Consider the following 15,008-nt stretch of genomic DNA (forward strand, 5'->3'; position numbering starts at 1 on the left):
AATAATCCTCTACTTCAAATACACCACCCACCCTTTAAACCAGAAGTGCCTCATTGGTAAACATGCCAGTAATATTTCAAAGGGGTGGTTTGGAATCCAAGTGATCCTTCCTTTGGGGGTATTTTGAGTTGGGGGGATAGTTTCAATCTGAAGAGTTATTTCTGGAATAAACAAACCAGCATGTTCCATAGATGGGCTCTGGGTCAGGCAGGAACTGTAGAATCCTGTCTACTGCTTAATCAATGTTAAAATAGACCAGGAAACAAAGTCCATCCTCCTCCTATACCAGAGATGCTCCCAAGACATAATCCGAAACACACACCTAGAAGCACCCGAACATGAGCTCTGCTCAAGGAGCTGTGTTGAGGATGAATATAAAGAATCAGGGCCTTTCAGCTCAAAATCTGTGTAAGTGGAAACCCACTTAGGCCCTGGTGAAAGTGTCTGGGACCTCCTATTTAGGAGAGGTCCTGAGTGTTTCTCGCTCAGAATCTGGCTCTGTTTTGATCCCAGACCCTAAAACAGGAGCTTTGGATGGAGGAAGAGGCAGTTCTCAAAACAGGATCAGAGCTCGAGGCAAGAAAATCCAGTGGTTCTCCAATTACAAAACATCTCAATCCTTGAAATAGCTTTGTTTTAGTTAATGACAATTTAAAACACTTGCAGGAGTTTTCTGTTCCAGAGTAAGGGTTGCTAACCGCGAAAGACTCACTGCGCGACGGGGCGCGTGCGCGCCCGCCTCGGTCCCGGGCTTCCGCGGACGGCAGGTGTCGCGCGTCCCCCGCCGGTGGCCGCCCTGCCCGGAACCGGGGCTCGGTCTGGGGAAGCGAAAGCGAAAGCGGCGGGCGCCGGGACGCCCCCGCTTGCAGAGTGCCTCGGGCACCACAGAAGGGGAGAACGAAGGTGAGCCAGCGCGAGCGGATCTCAAAGATCGGTGCGAGGCACGTAGCCGAAAGACCCTCCCCGGAGCTGCAGTCCCGAAGCCGCCGCCGGTGAGTTCGTACGGCCGGAAGCCTGGAGCGCTAACCGACGCATCCCAACCCGCCGCCCACTCCGCGCCCCCCGCCTCCCGTCCCTCTGGCCTCCCGGGTAGTGCAAGGGAGGCGGGTGGGGACCGCAGGGCGGCTCCTCGGAACTCGGCTGCGGCGGGCCGGTGGGGGTGGGGCGTAGGGGGAGGGGGGGGTGTCACTTTTTTTTTTTTTTAAAGGATGAGTATCCCTCTGACAGGCAGAATGCCTTCTGTCGGAAGCGGGCCGTACTGATGGGCACCGGGGACCCAGGGGATCATTCAGGGTAGGGGTGGGTAAAATGAGAAGCCGATGGACGGGTTGAGCGGAGTCAGGGTGGTGAGCATAGAGGCGAGGATGGGCACCCCAGCTCTGTAATTCCTCATCTTCTACCCCTAGATAACACCATGCGGTTCCCTGACCTGAGACCCTGCGCCTTCCTGCTGCTCGCCGACTTGGCTCTACTCTGGCTGCTTCAGGGGACTCTGGGGGCTCTCCTTCCCCCGGGGCTTCCAGGCCTGTGGCTGGAGGGGACCCTGCGACTTGGAGGGCTCTGGTGGCTGCTAAAGGTGGGAGGACTGCTGGGATTTGTGGGAACACTGCTGCCCCCGCTCTGCCTGGGGACCCCGCTGTTTCTCTCCCTGAGGGCCCTGGTCCCAAGGGCCTTGAGTGCTCCCCCAGTCAGAGTGGCTTCAGCCCCCTGGAGCTGGCTGCTGGTGGGGTATGCGGCTGCGTGGCTAAGCTGGGCCATGTGGGCTCTGCTGAGCTCCCCAGAAGCCCAGGAGAGGAAGCAGGGCCAGGAGAACAACACAGACTTGATGTGGAGGCTGCTGAAGCTCTCCTGGCCGGACTTGCCTTACCTTGTTGCAGCCTTCTGCTTCCTCATTGCTGCCGTGCTGGGTGAGTCAGGAGGAGGGCATTGGGAATTGGAGGTGGGCAAAGACCCTTGGTGCCAGCATGTTCATCCGTTCTCCTTCATGCCTCTTTCAGGTGAGACAGTCATCCCTTACTATTCGGGTCATGTCATTGACATCCTGAGAGGTGATTTTGACCCTGATGCCTTTGCCAGCACCATCTTTTTCATGTGTCTCTTCTCCATTGGGAGGTAGGTGATGCTTGATGGGGTTCATTTGCTAGCCCTTCACCTTTACAGGGACCTAGCATTTCCTAACTCTGTTTTCAGATCCTTTAGTACACGAAGCATAAAATACTTCAGCCAAAATAGGTGTGAATTTGTTTATTCGCCATTCTATTTCACACACTCATCTGTTTATTCTTTCCTTCACCATACTTACCTGACATTAGGCTTCTAATCCATACTTGCTACTCTTTGCTGAAACCAGTTCCTCAGAAGTGACTCCCAGACCCATATTTCTACACCCAGCTCTAGTCTTGTAGTCCAGTTGTCTTCTTGACATTTCCGTTGGACAGCCCACTGTCATCTTACACTCCACATGCCCAGAGCTTCAAATGTATTACACTCCCTCCTGGTCTTGTTGAAAGTGCCTCCCTCTTTTATTCCCATGTACGAAACAATCAGTTTCCTGGGCTCCAAGCATCAGTATTGTTGATGCCTTTCTGATGTTCAGACACTAGCCCCATCATTTTCTGCTTTCAAAGTATTTCTCCTGTGGCGCTTTTCTGGCCATTCTCACTGTGATCGCTGGAGTTCAAACTCTCCTCATTTTATGTCTGACTAGCCCAACAACCTTCTAAACATAGAAACCATATTTTGTGAAATACTTGCTTCTCTGTTTTCACATTTTTCCTTTAAGTTTAGTTGTATAAATGGTTGGCCTAAGAGGAATGCTCAACTCCAGGGACAATAGAGATGAGGGAACAGCATGTCTCCGGGGCTCCAGAGAAGGGGAGGCCAAGGGAATTCATTGCTGCAGTTCCCCCAGTAAAGTAGGAAGAAAGACTTTGGGGTGGGGAGGAAAGAGACCAAGACAGAGGGGGACAGTAGAGGGACAGCACTGAAGGAGGCCATAGGCTATTTCTCTGGACAACATCTCTTCATTTCTGTCATAGTCTTCCCTGTGTCTAGCACGGAGTGAGCTCCAGAGATACTCGTGAATTTGTATGTGTTATGATTCTGTTCCCACGTCTAGCTCTCCCTGTTCTGTTTTTCTTCCCTCTGTTCATTCCTGCCCCTCCCCTTGTCTCCCTCTCTCTCTGCCTCTCTTCTGCCTCTCCTGGTACACTTTCCCCGGCCTTGTATTTCTTTTCATTCTGTGCTTTCTCCTCTGCTTCCCGCGCTCGTTCCCTCCCGAGCGCCCATGTCCGCTTCAGCCCGGTTCCCTCCTTCCTCCACAGCTCCCTGTGTGCCGGCTGCCGGGGAAGCTGCTTCACCTTCACCATGTCCAGAATCAATATGCGGGTCCGGCAGCTGCTTTTCTCCTCCCTTCTGCGCCAGGACCTCAGTTTCTTCCAGGATACTAAGACAGGTGGGGCCTGGAGTCCAGGTCTGGGATTCCCCTGGACATTTCTTGCCTCTCTACCTTCCGGGTATCCCGTAAACAGCCTCTCTTCCGCTCGCTGTGCCAGGAGCTGCTGAAGAGCTGCTGAGTTCTCTTTTGGGATGGGACAGTGAGGTCGCCTCCCCCAGACTCTGCAAGTGAGGGGGGGGTGTTTATAAGACGGGCTTGTGTCAATGGGGAGGGTTGGCATCAGTCTCGGGGGGTTCTGCATTACGCAGAGTTTCCTCACCAGCTCTGTCGTCCCCAGGGGAGCTGAATTCGAGGCTGAACTCCGATACCAAATTGATGAGCAACTGGCTTGCTCTTAATGCCAACGTGTTCTTGCGAAGCCTGGTCAAAGTGGTGGGGCTGTATAGCTTCATGCTCAGCCTGTCCCCGCGACTCGCCCTCCTCTCTCTGCTCAAGGTGCCTCTGGCAGTAACGGCTCAAAAAGTGTACGATGTCCGCCGTCAGGTATGTGGGGACGTTAGGGAATCCCCGGGGCAGAAGAAAACTCTCCAGAGGTCTTCTCTTCTCAGCCTCAAGAGCAGCAGTTCTGACAGGCTTGAGAAGGGTGCTGACCCCTGGGATTTTATGTAAGTGTGTGTGTGTGTGTGTGTGTGTGTGTGTGTGTGTGTGTGTGTATGAGAGAGAAGAAGAGAGAGCATTTTTCTGGGAACAGGATAACTTCTTTTTTTCCCCCACAATTATAAGCCTCATTTTATTTTATTTTTTATTATTATGTTATGTTAATCACCATATATTACATCAATAGTTTTTGATATAGCGTCCCATGATTCATTGTTTGCGTACAACACCCAGTGCTCCATGCAGTACGTGCCCTCCTTAATACCCATCACCGGGCTAACCCATCCCCCCATCCCCCTCCCCTCTAGAACCCTCAGTTCGTTTTTCAGAGTCCATCGTCTCTCATGGTCCGTCTCCTCCTCCGATTTCCCCCCCTTCATTCTTCCCCTCCTGCTATCTTCTTCTTCTTTTTTGTTTTTAACACATAATGTATTATTTGTTTCAGAGGTACAGGTCTGTGATTCAACAGTCTTGCACAATTCACAGCGCTCACCAGAGCACATACCCTCCCCAATGTCTATCAGCCAGCCACCCCATCCCTCCCACCCCCCACCACTCCAGCAACCCTCAGTTTGTTTACTGAGATTAAGAATTCCTCATATCAGTGAAGTCATAGGATACATGTCTTTCTCTGATTGACTTATTTCACTCAGCGTAACACCCTCCAGTTCCATCCACGTCGTTGCAAATGGCAAGATCTCATTCCTTTTGATGGCTGCATGATATTCCATTGTGTATATATACCACATCTTCTTTATCCATTCATCTGTCGATGGACATCTTGGCTCTTTCCACAGTTTGGCTATTGTGGCCATTGCTGCTATAAACATCGGGTGCACGTACCCCGATGTATCTTTGGGGTAAATACCCAGTAGTGCAATTGCTGGGGCATAGGGTAGCTCTATTTTCAACTGTTTGAGGAACCCCCACACTGTTTTCCAGAGGGGCTGCCCCAGCTTGCATTCCCACCAAGAGTGTGGGAGGTGGGAACAGGATAGCTTCTTACCAAATTCTCAAAGGGGTCTGTCCATACCTTCCCCACAAAAGATTAAAAATGCTGTCTTAGAGGATTTTTAGGTAGAGTTTTCCCCTGATTAGAAAGGAATTTGGATGGAGTGTAGAGAAAGTGGAAAGTGCAGTCAGGAAGTCCTGAGTCTGAATATCAGCTCCGCTTTCTCTCTTTTTAGAAAAATGGTGGTAAAGTATACATAACATTTGCAATGACGCGGATGGAACTGGAGGGGATTATGCTAAGTGAAGTGAGTCAGTCAGAGAAAGACAAGTATCATATGATCTCACTGATATGAGGAATTCGAGAAACAAGACAGAGGAGCATGGGGAAGGGAGGGAAAAATGAAACAAGATGAAACCAGAGAGGGAGACAAACCATAAGAGACTCTTAATCTCAGGAAACAAACTGAGGGTTGCTGGAGTGGAGGGGGGGTGGGAGGGAGGGGGTGGCTGGGTGATGGACATTGGGGAGGGTATGTGCTATGGTGAGCGCTGTGAATTGTGTAAGACTGATGAATCACAGACCTGTACCCCTGAAACAAATAATACATTATATATTAATAAAAACAATTTATGTGGGAAAATAGAGATCCAAAGATAGCTATGGGAAAAAAAGTATACATAACATAAAATTTACCATTTTTACTATTTTTAATTGTGCCATGTCAGTGGCATTAAGTACGTACACACTGTTGTGCAAGGATCACCACCATCCATCTCCAGAACTTTCTTCATCTTCCCAAGCTGAAACTCGGTACCTATTAAATAATAACTGCCCACTTCCCCTACTCCCAGCCCCTGACAATGACCAGTTTATTGTCTGTCTCTATGAATTTGATTACTCTCAGTATCTCATGTAAGTGGGATCATCCAGTATTTATCTTTTTGTGATTGGCTTATTTCATTTAGCGTAATGTCCTCCAGGTTCATCCCTGTTGTAGCACGTGTCAGAATTTTCATCCTTTTTAAGGCTAATACTCCAATGATGCACAGACCACATTTTGTTTATCCATTTGTCTGTTGCTGGATGCTTGGGTTGCTTCCACCTTTTGGCTATTGTGAATAATGCTGCTGTGAACATGGGTGTACAAATATCTGTTCGAGTCTCTGCTTTCAGTTCTTTTGGGTGTATACCCAGAGGTAGAACTGCTGGATCCTATGGTGATTCTATTTTTAATATTTGGAAGAGCTGCCACCATACTGTTTTCACAGAGCCTGCACCATTTTACATTCCCCTTGGCAATACACAAGGGTTTCGATTTCTCCACATCCTTCTCCAACGCTTGTTATCTTCTGTTTGTTTCTTCTTTATTACATTCCCCAGTACTTATTTATCTTATAACTGGAAGTTTGTACCTTTTGACCACCTTCCTCCAATCAATCCCCACCCCTGCCTCTGGTCTCTGGTAACTACAAATCTGATCTCCTTTTCTGTGAATTTTTTTTTCTTTAGATGGCACATATAAATGAGATCATACAGTATTTGTCTTCTGCCTGGCTTATTTCACTTAGCATAATGCCCTCAGGGTCCATCCATGTTGTTGCAAATGGCAGGATTTCCTTCTTTTTTTTATGGCTGAGTAAAATTCCTCTGTATACATAATATGCCCCACTTTTAAAAAAATAACAGCCATCCTAATTTTTGTGAGGTGATGGCTCACCATGGTTTTGATTTGCATTTCCCTAGTGACTAGTGGTGTTGAACATCTTTTCACGTGCTTGTTGGCCATTTTTATATCTTTTTTTGGAAAAATGTCTAAGTTCTTTGCTCATTTTTTAAATTGCGTTGTGTTTTACTTGTTGAATTGTAGGACTTCTTTCACTATTCTGGATATTAGCCCCTTATCAGATACATGATTTGGGAAATGTTTTCTCCCATTCGGTGGGGTTCCTTTTCTGTGGATAGAGTCCTTTGATACACAAAAGTTTCTAATTTTGATGAAGACCAATTTATCTGTTTTTTTCTTTTGTTGCCTGTACTTTAGGTTTATATCCAAGAAATCATCACCAAATCTAGTGTCATGAAGCTTTGCCCTGATGTTTTCTTCTAAGAGTTTTATGGTTTTAGCTCTGGTTTAGGTTTTTGATCCATTTTGAGTTACAGTCCCACCTTTTGTTAACTAGCTGTGGCCACTTAGGAAAATGATCCCTTCTGCCTTCGTTCAGACAACAAGGGTGGTGTGACTTCCCTTAAATGAAGGAGCAAAAATCACCTGTATCCCCTACACTACCCAGCACTGAGAGCTCTGTAACATTTTGTTCCCTCCCTCTCTACTCTCATTAGTCCTTCTGGAAAGAAATGTAAGGAAGAGGGAAAGAGAATGGTTAGATAGTTTTAGGTAGCTCGGGGGAGCATCCCCGGGGCAGGATGAGACATGGGGGGGGTCTCCTGTCTTCTGCCCCAACAGCCCCTTACATCCCCTGGCTCACTTTTGCAGGTTGTGCTTCGTGAGATCCAGAATGCTGTGGCGAAAGCAGGACAGGTGGTGCGGGAGGCAGTTGGAGGGCTGCAGACGGTGCGCAGTTTTGGGGCTGAGGAGCACGAGTGCTGTCTCTATGAGGAGGCCCTGGAGCGGTGCCGGCAGCTGTGGTGGCAACGAGACCTGGAATGTGCCCTCTACTTACTCTTTCAGAGGGTGAGGAGGCTGCGTGGCTGGGGCTAGGAGCCAGGGAGGGGCAGGGAAGGCAATGGGTTCCCCGCTGTGGTAGGAGTGGACTCTTAGTGCTTTCTTCTTGCCCTGCAGATGCTGCACTTGGGGATGCAGGTGCTGATGCTGAACTGTGGGCTGCAGCAGATCCTGGCTGGGGACCTCACCCAAGGTGGGCTGCTCTCCTTCCTGCTCTACCAGGAAGACACGGGCCATTATGTACAGGTGAGTCAGGAGCCTGGGCATACTCTTCTCCCCCCCCACCACGGCTCCCCCTGTTTTTCTCTCTGGCCTCTGGGCCTTGGCCTTTATTTGCATCCCTTAAAAATACAAAACCAAACCAAATCCCAACTCATTGTATTATGGAGAATTTCAAACATACGCAAAAAAAAAAAAAAGATAAACTGTAATGAACCTGCATGTACCCATCACCTGCTTTAAAATTATCAACTCATGGCCATTCTGTTTCAACTGTATCCCCACCCATATGATTCTGAAGCAAATTCAAGATATAGTTTTATCTGTAAATGCATCAGGGCGTATCTCTAAAACATAAACATTAAAAAAATATAACCACGAAGGCCTTCTCACACCAAAAAAGTATAACAGTAATTCCTAAAATTCATCAAATACAGGGGTTATATTTCCACTTGTCTCATCCATGTAACATATGTGTATATATTACATTTCTCTCTCTCGTGTATGTCTGGTAGGATCAGCCATTAACTCCCAATGCCTAGATCCATTAAAATCATGAGGGGCTGCAAGACGGTGACACTCTACCATTCCTCCACTTATTAGCTTGAATACATCTATCCAGGGAGACTTACCCTCGTCTACTCTTTGGTAACCCACTGGTACAGTTTGAGTAGGAAAGGCAGAATAGCATTTAGTTCTTTCCCTATATTTACCAGTTTTCAAAAATAAATCATTACTTCATCTTGGTCGTTATTTTATAATTTTCCTAGATATTTGTGAACCATCTTTTATGTATGGAGAGCTGGGCTAGGCACTCTGGTGGCTGCAAAGATGAGGTGGGCACCGTGCCTGCTTTTAAGGAGCCCCCTGTCCAGCTAGGCAAAACAGAGCTGTGCGCGAGTAATACAGAATGGGCATTGGAAGGTCTGGGGATAGAAGTAGCGCTGAACGGGAGGAGTATGGACCTCTCCACCCTTTACATTGCAAATTAAGTACGGACCTCTCCATCCTTTACATTGCTGGGGTATTGGGTTGCCTTTAAATTCCATCTAAATTGCACATTTAGGGGTAGGGAATCCTTTTTGGATGAGGGGAGGAGAAGCTTGGCCCGGCGGTGTGTGGCAGGGAGGAGCTGGGGAGCTGGTTTCTGATGAAGCTGCATTTGATTAGCTGACCCTTCCGTTCCTGTTTTCCAGTCCCTGGTTTACATGTGTGGCGATATGCTCAGCAACGTCGGGGCTGCGGAGAAGGTGTTTCAGTACCTGGACCGAAAGCCCAAGCTGCCCCCGCCCGGGACGCTGGCCCCTCCCACTCTGCGGGGGCTGGTGGAATTCCAAGACGTCTCCTTCGCGTATCCCAACCGCCCCGACCAGCCTGTGCTCAAGGTGCCTGCCTGAAAGGGGCCGCGGGGAGGAAACCCGGGCCCCACGCGCTCCCTGGCAGCGCGGCCTGTAGATCCTTTGCCTCTGAGAAGTGGATCTTCCCTCAGGCAGAACGGGACGGGGAGGGCCCAGAGGCAAGCCTCTGACTGTTTCCTGGCTTTTCTAGGGGCTGACGTTCACCCTCCGTCCTGGCCAGATGACGGCTCTGGTGGGGCCCAATGGGTCGGGGAAGAGCACAGTGGCCGCGTTGCTGCAGAATCTGTACCAGCCCACGGGGGGCAGGCTGCTGCTGGATGGGAAGCCCATCTCCCAGTATGAACACTGCTACCTGCACCGACAGGTGGGTGGTGGCAGAGGAAGAAGAGGGACAGGAGATAGGAGGGAAGAAGCGGGTCCAGAGAGTGTGGGAGAGCCGTGGGAAGAAACACAAGGAGCCCATTCTGAGGGAGCTAGACCAGGAGGAAAAGAAAATCCCTGCCATGGGGGTTAAGGCACCGTCCGCTGCTCCCATCCCCTCTCTCTGCACAGGTGACTTCGGTGGGGCAGGAGCCTGTGCTCTTCTCTGGTTCCGTGAGGGACAACATTGCGTACGGGCTGAAGAGCTGCAGTGATGAGAAGGTGATGGCAGCTGCCCAGGCCGCCAGCGCGGCCGGCTTCATACAGGAGATGGAGCGGGGCCTGTATACAGGTACCTTCAGTCAGAAGAGGAACTGGAGCTGCTTCTTGGGGGTGCGGGTTGTGTCTGCTCTTTCCTTGCCCTTTGCTTGGCTCCCACTTCCCCGCCTTCCCCGGCACCAGGAGCTCTCTAGTTGCCTGTCCTGTTAGGGAGTCTTTGTTCCCAATGGCCACGGGGTAGTTGTGCTCCCTCTCCGAGGGCCACCCCAGCAGGTGTCCACCCCTGCCCTCCTGACACCGGCTCTCATGCCTCCTAATGGGTGCTGGTGGAAAGACCAGCTGTGCACTTGCCCCTGCTCGTGGGGAGGATGTTGTCGTGGCCACTTGTGTCTGAGGAAAGGTATTTCTCCGTTTCCTCAGATGTAGGGGAAAAAGGGAACCAGTTGGCTGCGGGACAGAAACAGTGTCTGGCCATTGCCCGGGCCCTAGTGCGGGACCCACGAGTCCTCATCCTGGATGAAGCCACCGGTGCCCTGGACGTCCAGTGTGAGCAGGCCGTGAGTACCAGTGTGGGAGGGCGGCGCAGTGCGGCCTGAGCGTCACGGTTGAAGGAGCAGCCTATGCAGAATTGGGCAGAGGCAAGACGAATGGAAGAGTGTCTGTGCTTTCGCAGGGGGTGGGGAGTGGAGTGGAGAGTATGGGGTGTGGGAACACCCCCTCTTTGTCCACAGCTCCCTTTTCTATGTGCCTCCTGCAGTAGGACAGCTGAGAGTGAAGGGCAGTGCAGACTCTATCGTTCACTCTTTCCGACTTTCTCATCTTTCACCCCTTCTTTACCCCATGCCACAAGACATGGTGCCCAGTGGGGATATGGTGCCCATCCTGTTCTTACCTTTATTATTATTATTTTCAAAGGATTTGAGGAAGAGACACACAGAGAGAGAGAGGACAAGTGGGGGGAGGAGCAGAAGGAGAAGCAGACTCCCTGCCGAGCAGGGAGCCCGATGCGGGACTCGATCCCAGGACCCTGGGATCATGACCTGAGCCAAAGGCAGACGCTTAACAACTGAGCCATCTAGGCGCCCCTATTTTTTTTTGTTTTTAGAGATTTTATTTATTTGAGAGAGAGAGAGAGAGCGAGAGAGCTCAAGCAGGGTGAACAGCAGAGGGAGAGGGAGAAGCAGACTCCCTGATGAGCAGGGAGCCCAACTTGGGCCGTGATCCCAGGACCCTGGGATCATAACCTGAGCCTAAGGCAGATACTTAACCAACTGAGCCACCCAAGTGCCCCGGTTCTTACCTTTCTGAGGCATTATGATCTTCTCCCTTCAGCTGCAGGACTGGAAATCCCATGGAGACCGAACGGTGCTGGTGATCGCTCACAGGCTGCAGACGGTGCAGAGTGCTGACCAGATCCTGGTGCTCAGGCAGGGAGAGCTGCTGGAGCATGCACAGCTCATGGAGGGCCAGGACCTCTATTCCCGCCTGGTGCAGCAACTACTGGAGGACTGAGGCCCCGTCCCCGGGCCCTTCTCATGGCCATCTCTGTGACCCAGAGTAGCTTGTGCTCGGGGTTTCCCTGGGCTTGTGCCCCCGGGTAGTTGTTCATGAAGCTGGAGGCTGGGTGGAAGTTTGGACCGTGTGTGCTCCTATTGGGGCTGGGAGTGAGGGGGAGGGGGGTGCCGTCTGTTTCCAAGATCATTTCCCTGGTGCTGAGTAGTGTATTGTGGCATAATACATCTATTTAAAAATATTTTCCTTATTATGTAAATAGCACATATGCATCGAGAAAAGTAAAATTAACCTTTGTTTCACTTCCCAGAGGTCACCATAGCTACTATTTTGCCAGCTACCTATCTGTGTCTTGTCTCTACTTTGAGATAAATGTTAGCGAATATGACATAAATATTCATGAGGTTGCCTTTCTGTATCTTTCTCTATTTGCACTGATGTCTGATATTTTGGGGGAAGTTAGTTTATGGAGGGGTAGAACACAGTTTCCTAATTAACAGTGTTAATAAAACATTGGTAATATCTACTATTTGTAGAGTTTTAATATGAATAGGAACTATGCTAAATATTTTTCAGGCATTATCATATTTAGTCCTTTTCCTCAACCCTGTGAGGTTGGTTATTATTATTCCCATCTTACAGATGAGGAAACTGAGTCTCAAAGAGATTAAATAACTTTTCCAAGGTTATACAGTGGTGGAGTTGGAGTTGAATCCAGGCCTGACCCGGGTCCACAATCTCAACCAATAAATTATATGACATCATGTGTTCATAATCTCGAATTCATACTCAGATCCAGTAAATAGCTCTGAATCCACTGCCTTCTCTCTAGTCCCATTGTTATTATAAACTTTCATTTAGTCTTAGACGATCTCATTTCCAAAGAGGTTTCCCCACCATTGGTTCACCTTTTCCAGCCATTCTTTGTGAAGTAATTTTTCTTTCTAGCAGACACATAAGATGACGTCACTTCCGTAAAGTTCTTCAAGCGCTCTTCATTCCTTTCTGCTCAGATCTTCCTCACAGCATGCAAGGTTGTGCAGCTCATTTGCAGCACCCTTTCCTGTTGCATTGAACTCCTGCAGCAAACTTACATGCCTTTGTGCCTTTGCATATGGTGTGTTCTTGCTGTTTCCTGAACCACCCTTCCTGATTTACCCCAAGTCCTTCAAGGTTTAACTCAGGGGTCAGGTCTTCCAGGAAGCCTTTCCTGATCTCAGTCAGGAGAAAGTGTCCTTTCCATGTGCTTCTATCCCCCGAGCGTTTACCTATTTCACAGCCTGTAATAAACTCCTTATCCTCCCACCTCTCTGTTCTCCCACTAGACCATGAGCTCCTGGGGGGAAGGCCATATGTCCTACTAAGCTTTATATTGACAACCTCGTACAGGTTGTCGATTCATAGCAGACAATAAGCCAATGTCTGTTGCACAAATGAGTAAATCTTCTCTGTCCTTTCTATACACCAACCACTGAGAATTCAGAGCTGTGTACATTACTGCCTTTTGGGAGGGAGTTACCTTTGAAGGTTCCTATTCTAGGAAAGAGAAACTTTCACATTCCCAGAAACACCAGGTACTTTCCAGCTCTAGCAATGAACTAGCAAGAACTTATGTTTTGCTTTTTTTTTTTTCTCTGCCTGGTAACTGTTGGGAAAGAGGCAGGGTGAGAGTAGGGAGCTTTTTCATGCAGATAAGCCTTTGCTTCATTCTGCTGTTTGTGTCTCGAGAAATACCCACAGGAGAGAGAAGTCTAGCCTAATTCCTTCCCCTTTCAACCAAACATCCTTCCTTTACTTATACAATGGGAATAATCATTCCTATATCTCCCAACCTTAGGGAGACTGTTGCCCTCATGGAAGAAGATGATCTGTTAAAATTCTTTGCTATCCCTAGTATGACACCCAAAGACTCCTAATAGTTTAAGCCTGGAAGGCATCTTAAAAGTAACATAGCAGTCAAATCTTACTTTACAGAAAGGAGAACTGGCCTGAAATCACAGGGCTACTCAGTGATTGAACTGGGAAGAAAACAGGCATCCAGATGGGCAGTTCAGAAAGATGCAGCAGACCTCAGGATCTTAGGATGTCTCGAAAGTTGGTTATCTCAGGGAAACTCCCAAGTAGGCCTTATGTCAGGGACACATTCTAGAAATGTTCCCTGGAGGTCAAAGTGTGGAACTTCGGCAAATGCCTACAAGTGTGGTCTGTCTGGTAACCACAGATATGGGTAATTCTAGTCTGTTCCCGAGTTCTAGTTCTTTTCATTCACCTCACCTCCCCTTGAACACCATTTGATCTGCCTGCCCCTTAACTTCCCCTTCTTTTCACTTACTTTCGGCATCTTTCCCATTCGGTTGTATTTTACTCTTGCCAAAGGATGGTATGAATGGAGAGGGTAAACCTAAGAAACTCTCATAGATTTCTTTGGAGCCCCTGGACCACCTCCCACCCCATCTGCTTTGCCCAGTGTGGAAATGGTGTTGAATTTCAAGTCCTTTATTCCCCAGCGGAGTAGGTAGCCACCTGCAGTCCACATGGCAGTGTGGTTCAAGAGGAGGAAGAGTGCAGTTGTCAGAATTTTGGAGAAAGGAGTAGGGAGTAAGCAAAACAAAAGATCTTCCTGGTTTTTGGCGCTGAGTGAGCCAAAAAAGCACCCATCTGATTGAGTCTGATGCCCATCTAGTGATCCTAGGAAATACTGGGTTTTGAACCTAGAGTTTTATGGACTTATGAATTGTAATAACTTTAATGACAATAATCATTCAAGTGCTATGCTAAGTGCCTGATGTATATCTTTGTACTTTTTCTTCAAGATAATCCTATGTGGCAGATATTACTATATCAATTCTAAGAATGAGAAAATGGAGGTTTAGGTACATTGCCTGGGTCACCAAGCTTGGAAAAGGTGGACTCTGCCCAGCTTTACTACAAAACTCCTCAGAAGAGTTGCCTATACTCCCTCTATCTGCTTACCCTCCTACTATTCTTTCTTAAAGATATGATTTATGTGAATAGGCAATATATTAATGTGATATAAAATTCAAAAGCCACAAAAAGCTATGCAGAGGAAACCCTCTCTCCCATCCTTCCCGTGGTTTGCCATGGGAAACAAGGTTTAATTTTACTTTTCTCGATGCATATGTGAGATTGCATACACAATCCATGCTCCAAGCTTTATGTTTATCCTTCTAGGGAAATTTCATGTATATTTAAGCAAATATGTGTATATGTTCTTGTTCCCTATTTTTACAAATAGCAGGTCCTTAGATCCACTGTTCTGAACTTTAGTTTTTATACTTAGAAATACATGACTATATAGCATTCTATTTTATGGAAGTACCGTATTTCATTTAGCTTGTCTTCTATTGATGGGTAGTTAGGTTACTGGAAGTCTTTAGCTATTATAAGCAATGCCTTGTATAGACATTATAATACACATGTGCAAGAATATCCATAGGATAAAATTCTAAAGGGGGAGTTGCTGAGTCCAAGTGACTATACATTACTAATATTGATATATGTTGCAAAATTGCCTTCATAGAGGTTGTATTCATGTGCAGTTCCATCAGCAATATATGAGTTTATCTG

The 15,008-nt window shown here is 48.1% G+C and overlaps 1 protein-coding gene across 2 annotated transcripts; it reads left to right on the forward strand.

The window, feature by feature from the left end:
* The first annotated feature begins 788 nt into the window (after positions 1-788).
* TAP2 (transporter 2, ATP binding cassette subfamily B member) lies at positions 789-11,946 on the forward strand. Of its 2 annotated transcripts, none has more exons than XM_028120506.2 (12): positions 789-992; positions 1,407-1,907; positions 1,998-2,112; positions 3,324-3,454; positions 3,735-3,940; positions 7,504-7,701; positions 7,810-7,938; positions 9,108-9,296; positions 9,460-9,633; positions 9,822-9,981; positions 10,329-10,465; positions 11,241-11,946. In XM_028120506.2, the coding sequence occupies exons 2-12, from the start codon at positions 1,415-1,417 to the stop codon at positions 11,418-11,420; spliced, it is 2,112 nt and encodes a 703-aa protein (XP_027976307.2). In that variant the 5' UTR covers positions 789-992; positions 1,407-1,414; the 3' UTR covers positions 11,421-11,946. The 2 variants fall into 2 exon arrangements, with proteins under 2 accessions (XP_027976307.2, XP_027976308.2); XM_028120507.2 differs by lacking the exon at positions 789-992 and adding an exon at positions 1,207-1,293.
* Positions 11,947-15,008: the final 3,062 nt, after the last annotated feature.

This window comes from Eumetopias jubatus, unplaced genomic scaffold (genome assembly GCF_037043125.1).
Source record: "Eumetopias jubatus isolate StellerSeaLion01/CBP00866 unplaced genomic scaffold, mEumJub1_p1.0 scaffold_6, whole genome shotgun sequence".
NCBI classification, from domain to species: Eukaryota; Metazoa; Chordata; class Mammalia; order Carnivora; family Otariidae; genus Eumetopias; species Eumetopias jubatus.

What these genes read in the sequence shown, in the direction of transcription:
- TAP2 (XM_028120506.2), top strand. Translation starts at nt 1,415, where the DNA reads ATGCGGTTCCCTGACCTGAGACCCTGCGCCTTCCTGCTGCTCGCCGAC. An exon ending in ACACGGGCCATTATGTACAG is followed by an intron (nt 7,939 to 9,107) that starts GTGAGTCAGGAG and finishes CCTGTTTTCCAG; the next exon opens with TCCCTGGTTTACATGTGTGG. An exon ending in ACTGCTACCTGCACCGACAG is followed by an intron (nt 9,634 to 9,821) that starts GTGGGTGGTGGC and finishes CTCTCTGCACAG; the next exon opens with GTGACTTCGGTGGGGCAGGA.